This window comes from Atta colombica, unplaced genomic scaffold (assembly GCF_001594045.1).
Source record: "Atta colombica isolate Treedump-2 unplaced genomic scaffold, Acol1.0 scaffold7, whole genome shotgun sequence".
NCBI classification, from domain to species: domain Eukaryota; kingdom Metazoa; phylum Arthropoda; class Insecta; order Hymenoptera; family Formicidae; genus Atta; species Atta colombica.
This window is the reverse complement of record NW_017259561.1, coordinates 1,533,313-1,540,741: the sequence shown is the minus strand read 5'-3', so window position 1 is coordinate 1,540,741 and position 7,429 is coordinate 1,533,313. Positions and strand designations below refer to the sequence as shown.

Below are 7,429 nucleotides of genomic sequence, written 5' to 3'. Positions count from 1 at the left end.
ATGCAACCGGCGGGCGCGCCGCGAACGCCGGGTTCTCCAACGCGTTCTTCGTGCCACGAACGCGATCGCGAGCGCGAAAGGGAACGCGAGCAGGAGCGAGATCGCGAGCGAGATCGCGGCGGAAGACAGAATCGGACAAGTCCTGTGGAGGATCGAGAGGATCGCGAAGAGCGGGGTTCGATTGCGAGACAAAATCTCGGCCCTCCTGTCGCGATCTCAGGGAATCAAGGATTGCCGCTGTCTTTGTCGCTGGAAGATCGGGAGCTCTGGACCAGATTCCAGTGCATCACGAACGAGATGATTGTCACAAAAAATGGAAGGTACATGCATATGGATTAATTGGAAGACTAATAAAAAATATTTAAGCTTGAAGGGAGGAATAGTTCTCCATCGCTACTTTAATGCATTGTACGATCGGTACAACGTTCGAGTTGATATTACCGCGAGAAAATGATTTTTGTGCACTTTAAAACTCATAAAAATGAGGTACCGCAAATTTTTTAGCCATGATAGACATCCGATATCCGATAGAAATATTTGTTTACCGCGAACAAAAATATCATTAGCTAATATCTCAAGCAAAACCGGAAATCGATCATTCAAAATTAAAAGGATAAAGTCTCTCTCTCTCTCTCTCTCTCTCTCTCTCTCTCTCTCTCTCTCTCTCTCTCTCTCTCATTCTATCTTATAGCAAAAAAATATTAAGCCGTGAACTAAAGCGAAGGAAACTGCATAGCAGTTTCAATCAAGCTGTACTTTTTATTTGGGACAAATAATACTGTAAATATTTTGCTTAATATACATTAATATACATTTCACATTATAATATAACAGCAGCTTCTCGGGTAATGAATACTCTCATACTTTTTAATAAAAAATCATGATATGTACGTGTTACTAAGTTGCACGGCATATGAAATATCAAAGTCGCAATACATAAAAAATAAAAAATAAATCTCAACTTGTTTTCATTTTTTTCTTTTAAAACTATGCTCCTCTTTTAAGTGAAAACATAACGACAATCATAATGTTCAGATGTTCGGTCAGTATTCGTCTGACGGTGGAAAACTTTTTCGGGAAAAGCACATCATATCTAGATACATATTATTTATTGTAAAAAAATAGACAATATCGAGCCAATGTATAGTTAGGAATCACCAAAGTGAATGATAAAGGTCGATCTATAGAAAGACGGAGTTCCCCGGGATTATTGTGGGAAGATTCAGCCATCGGCAATAAAACTTTACGATGCTTACAGTCCTCTTGTAAAACGTTCTCTTGTCGAGCCTGTGAGCAAGCACTTTGCCTGCACACCCGCAATCGACAAACCATAATCGTTTTTATTAATACACGGCTCATAAATGTATAGTCGCGCCGAGGAGACACAAGTGTATCCAAGTCCGCGGCGGTTATCTTTTGATCCACACCGTGGATTTTACCGTCGATGTCGATCTTTCGCGCGCATCTCATGGCTTTACGATTGGTAACCTGTTATGCGCATTTCTGATATGTCACTTTCTGCAGGAGAATGTTTCCCGTGGTGAAGGTCGTTGCACGTGGTTTGGAACCGGCGGCTATGTATACTCTGCTATTGGAATTCGTGCAAGTTGATCCGCACAGGTAATGTTCAATTTTATGTATAATAAATTATTTGATAAGTGTATTCTTAAGTATATTCTTAAAGGCGGGAACATAGAATCTTGCATAACACATAATGCATAAGAAAATGAATCAATCAAAATCTTTCGTTTCCCTTCTTTCTACCAAATATTGTAAAAAACTTTAGTTGATTTTCTTACGTCTTATGCAAGACTATATGATTGACTCCTGTCCTTTACGGGTTTTCTACAATAAGCTATTATAAGCTATTACTCAAGTTTTAAGTCTTAAAGCATAGGAAGGAGATTTTAATAGCATAAGAGCAGGAGATTTTTGCATAACGCATAATGTATAAGACATAAGTAAATCAATCAGAGTTTTTCATTCCATGGGAAGAAAGGAAATGAAGGATTTTGATTGGCTCTCATTTTCTTATGCATTACGCTTTATGAAAGATTCTGCTCCCGTCTTGAGGTTTCTTGTCACTATACTATTGTCACTGTTCACTTACCACTTGTCTTAAATCATAACATTAGAAGCAGAAAAACATACAGTAAAAATTTTTGCAAAAATTATTTGCATAGGAATATTTTTCAATAAAATAATATTTGCAATCCAACGGATATATAAAATATACTATGAAATTATACTATGAAATTTATAAAATATTTATGGAAACTATTTTCTTAGTTTTGAAGAGAAATTAAACCATATTTATTTCTATATATACATATATATCATTAGACAATTTATTATAACTAAATACTGTGAACATAATTTATTTCATTTTTTATTTTATGCATAATTTTATTTCCAGATATATAATTATTTTTTAATTATATAGTGAAACAAGAAACTTTTCGATATATGTTACAAGTCGATTTTATCGAATAAGGTGTTTTATTGAAATATACAAGGTGTAATTTAAAAAGCGCCTACGAATCATATAGCGCTATATCTAATAAAAAATTAAATCTAAAATTTATGAACCATTTTGCAATTTTCGCAATGTTTTTTAGTTATCCAGTAAATATAATGTTTAAAATTGATGCATAAGACAATTTTAAGAAATTGTTAAGGTCGTTTTTGAGATATTTCACAAAAAACACTGAAAAAAAATATCTTAAAGTTGTCTTATGCGTCGATTTTATTTGACAACATAGAAATTAATGTCTTGTTAACTATTGCGAAAATTGCAAAATGGTTCATTAATTTTATGTCAGTTTTTGAGTAGTGTTATGTGGTTTGTGGGCGTTTTTTAAATTGCATCCTGTATATTTATATAATATTTTATTATATTTTGTAAGAATTTTTATTATGATTTTCTCGCTTTGTCATAATTTGCGACAGTTAAGACAGTAGTGGTGAGTGAACAGGAATCAAAAAAGCAACGATTATCTTCCATGCTTTATCAAATGTTAAAAATAATTTAATTTTTTCTCTTTTTCTCAAGTATCAAACATCGAGATTTTTAAGGAAATATATCAAGATTTTTAAAGTCATCATAAAAATTTCGATCTGATTTATAGTTTGAGAGTTAAAGTTAAATCGATAGTTTAACTTTTGGACAACACAAAGTGCTACAGAGGATAGAGGGTGGCACAGTGGGTAGCAAAATGATCGTACAATGTGTTCACTAAGTCAATTTTTCATCTATACTCTATCTTTTGTCACAGGGCAGAATTTCACACATTCATTTTTATTTCACTATATTTTTAAATATTTTTGTTTTTCAAAAAAGAGAAAAATAGCGTTAAAATAATAAAATAACTGAAAAAAAAATAGAAGAAAATCTCTATTTATAACATATGATATTTATTTTGATTTTAGTACACGTAAACAATTTGTTTTAACTATTGCATGAGAAATATTTCAAATATTATTCATATGTTCGTCAATTCTAAAGTTTAAATCTGATCCGGCATTTATCGATTAAGGAATTAAATTATCTCTTAATTAATAACAAGTGAAAATTGTACAAATTGCAAAGTTATGCTGAGAAGAATAGAAAGCACATAGCATCGAAATATTGTGTAGGCAGCAAACGGATAAGCGCGTTACCGATTTGCATTGATTTATTTTGCGAGCAAAAGGAACGGGGGGCGTGAAGGACACTAACAGGTCATAATTACCGTACCCCTTTCGTTCAAGCATCACGTAACGTCGCTAAAGTCGATTCTAAACTTGTTAGTATGTTATTTTTAACTCGTCGACGATTCGTCATCGGTGTTGAACGAACCATGAGGCATTCGCGAGCCTCATAATAGCTTTCGCAAAACAATCTCGGAAGATGATTGAAAAAAATAGAAAAGAGTAGCATAGTACTAATCCTATTGAGCCTACGAATACTTAAGGTAAATTCTCTTTACCGAATCAGTTTTATAAGATTGTTCTCATTTCTTTTTCAATAGGAATACAGGTAGTACAATTCTTTCCAAGTCTCTTATGAGAAAGAACTGAACATCTAATGCATATACATTTTTTTTTTTATAATTTGAATGATTTATATAAATCATTTATGAGATATAAAGTTTGTTTTCTAATCGAAGGTGGAAATACGTCAATGGTGAGTGGGTACCAGGTGGGAAAGCGGAAGTTGCCCCGCCTAATCCGATTTACATCCATCCGGAAAGTCCAAATTTCGGAGCTCATTGGATGAAAGAGGCAGTATCATTTGCTAAGGTCAAATTAACAAATAAGTCGAATGGTAATGGGCAGATCATGCTGAACTCGTTACATAAGTACGAGCCACGTGTTCATTTGGTCCGAGTGGGTGCCGAAGAACAGAGAACGGTACGTTTTCTCCTTTTTTTTCTTGTTTCTTTATGTTTTTTTATTATTATTATTTGTACCATAATTTTTAACCCCGATAATTTTTAATTATTTTATTTTATCATAATTATTCTATTGTTACTATATAGGTTCTCACATATCGTTTTCCCGAAACGCAATTCATCGCGGTGACAGCGTATCAGAATGAGGAAGTTACGAGTCTAAAGATCAAATATAACCCATTCGCGAAGGCCTTTCTTGATGCTAAGGAGAGACCTGCCGATTCACAGACTTATCCGCAATGTAAGTTGACATGATAAATAATGGCAATAATGCAAATATTATGAATAAAAAAAAAGAATGCTGGGAATGAATTTCGATAATTAAAATCGGAACTCTGTAAAATAATAATTAATAATACGACATAATAACATTTTGCAGATGCAAGTGCATTGTTTTTACCGCAACCTACAATGGGATATGAATATAACACCGCATCGGCAATAGCTGCCGCGCAAAATCAAGTATCAGGTTGTGTTAGCAATCACTTCTCTAATTCATGCACCGTCACTACATCTGGACACAGAAGTGCCTGCAGAGCAGCGCCTTATACTTTGAGGCACAAATACGTTCAAGATGGTAAGTAAAATTTTTTTATTGTTTTATTAGAATTTTAATTATAAATCTTTATAAAAAACGTAGGTTGTAAAAAATAGATGTATATATCGTTCCCTTACTTAAAAAATGACACAACTCAAAAAATTAATTAAGTAGAAGAAGCTCCACTTATAGTCAAAGTTAAATATTGGAATAATACTATATATTTTTTAAATAAATTTATCTCAGATATGTGATCGCACGTCAATTATTTTTTCTTGCAACGCAATCAAAGTGAAATAATAGCAATCCATCCAAATTAAATTAGATTGTCGATTTGATGCTACTAGCATTTTAAAACTTTTAAAGAACTTATTACAAAAAATATTTCTTCAACCGGGATTCGAATCTGGATTTTCCGACGAGGGATCTAAAATTAATGATCTAATTTAATTTGAGAGAATAGCTTTTGATCGTAATTAGGCGCTTCTCTTATTTAGTTGATGTATTCATATAAGTGATCCTGTTCTGATAAAAAAAATTAACTTTTTCAGGAAAAACTAGTTTTAACAGAAAATTATTAATTATTAATCAAAAGCATTGACAAAAAGGATACATTCTTAGAAATATGATTAAATATCATTTTGTTCTACAATCCTTAAAAAATATCTTTTAAGATAATTTTGATATCCTAAAAATATTATAACAAATACAGAATAATTTATCAAAAGTGACATAACATGAAATATCTTATATCACCAATAGTTTATATTTAACCAATAGTTTATATTAGCTAAATGACTAAATAAAACAATTTCAAAATAAAACAATTTTCTTCAATCAAAACTGCCTTAACTCTAAATGTTCTCCATAGAAGATTCTCCTGTTTATTTACAAAAAATGATACAACCCAAAATATGTCGCTCTTACAGAAAATAGTATCTCTTTAAAAACTTTGAAAACGATACAAGTGCTATTTGGTGAACAGAAGTTTGGTGGACAGTTAAATTAGTTTAGTTGTTAGATGTTTAATGATTGACAGATTAATTTTTATTTAATTCATTCATGATAATAATTTGAAAATCATATTTTTTTAATTGTTTCATTTTTTAATAGTAAGTAAAGGAACGATATTTTATTCTCTTTTTTTTGAAAATAAAACTGTTTGCAAAAAAAGCATAATCTTTTTTTTTTTCTCTACATAGAACAGCATGGGGACGCGTACGCACCGATGCCGCTTTTACATTCCACGGCTTACGTGGCGGCTCCGGCCTGGTCCCCACGGAGTCCAGAATCGCTACAGAATCTCAACTCTACGTGCTTACCGCCCGTCGCGTCACAGGAATGGCCAACGTCACCATCGCCATCGCCAACGTCATCACACACGGTTCTCGGCAGAGCCGTGGTCGGTACCGTCTCCACGACCACCGTCACTGGTTGCACTTTATATGTGCCGTCAAACTTACCATCTCAAGAGCAGCATAGCGCTGACTCGACTTGGATACATTCTAGCGCGCTGGAACAACAACAACAACAGCAACAGCAGCAGCAGCAGCAGCAGCAGCAGCAGCAGCAGCCCTATTTAAATTTGAATCTTCACTTGCATCACCAAATGTCTCCATATAGTTCTGTTTCGCATGCAGGATTACACCATACGGGCTTGCATCCACAAAGTGGAGAACCTGTTCCTCCAGCAGATGCGAACGAATACGTTCACGAGTATCCTCATACCTCGCCAGTGCAATCGACTACTCCCGATCATCATCGTCATCAGCAGCAGCATCACTCTCAAGCGCAAATGTTACATCTGCAGACACTTCCGCAAACAGAAACATCTTCGCCGGTTAGTGTAGAATATGACAGTCCGCCTAAGGAGCATTCTCACATCCAAATAGGCTATCCCGAGCAAACCGCAGATACTTTGAACGAGGTGCAACCGGATGATGAGAGACGATATTTGACCACGGTCGTTGATCGTCATCCTCATTCTTCTCATCATCACTCTCATCATCATCCACATCATCATCATAATCATCATCGACAGGATACAGAGATCACCGGTGAACAGCCGAATGCTTGGACACCGTTGACACCACCGCCAGCACCACAAACAACCGCCATTTGACTCGGATTCATACGCTGGAAATTATACATAAACATTACACACGTCCAAAAATGCACGTTCGAGTTTACTATCGCGTATAAGATCCTTGAATGCAGAATACTGTCACAGTGATATTGATTTGATGACACAACATCAGATCAATGATAATATACAAACATAATAATTAATTAAGAAAATTTTCATTGCGCACAACAGATATTAAAAAATCTAACTGTATCGATCCGTCCTAAATAATGTAATATGTATTTCGATTATTCCTAATCGAATATATTAATAGCTATGTTATGAGGAAATAAAATACAGATAAAATATTCTTTTTTTAAATATATCTTGTCT

At 34.1% G+C, this 7,429-nt stretch overlaps 1 protein-coding gene across 1 annotated transcript; it reads left to right on the top strand.

Annotated features, from left to right (window-relative positions):
- On the top strand, positions 1–7,204 carry LOC108692385 (brachyury protein). The gene is made up of 6 exons (XM_018200609.1): positions 1–320; positions 1,525–1,620; positions 4,149–4,392; positions 4,521–4,674; positions 4,813–5,010; positions 6,174–7,204. Exons 1-6 carry the CDS (start codon positions 1–3, stop codon positions 7,091–7,093), a joined length of 1,932 nt encoding a protein of 643 aa, XP_018056098.1. The 3' UTR covers positions 7,094–7,204.
- The last annotated feature ends 225 nt before the right edge of the window (positions 7,205–7,429 follow it).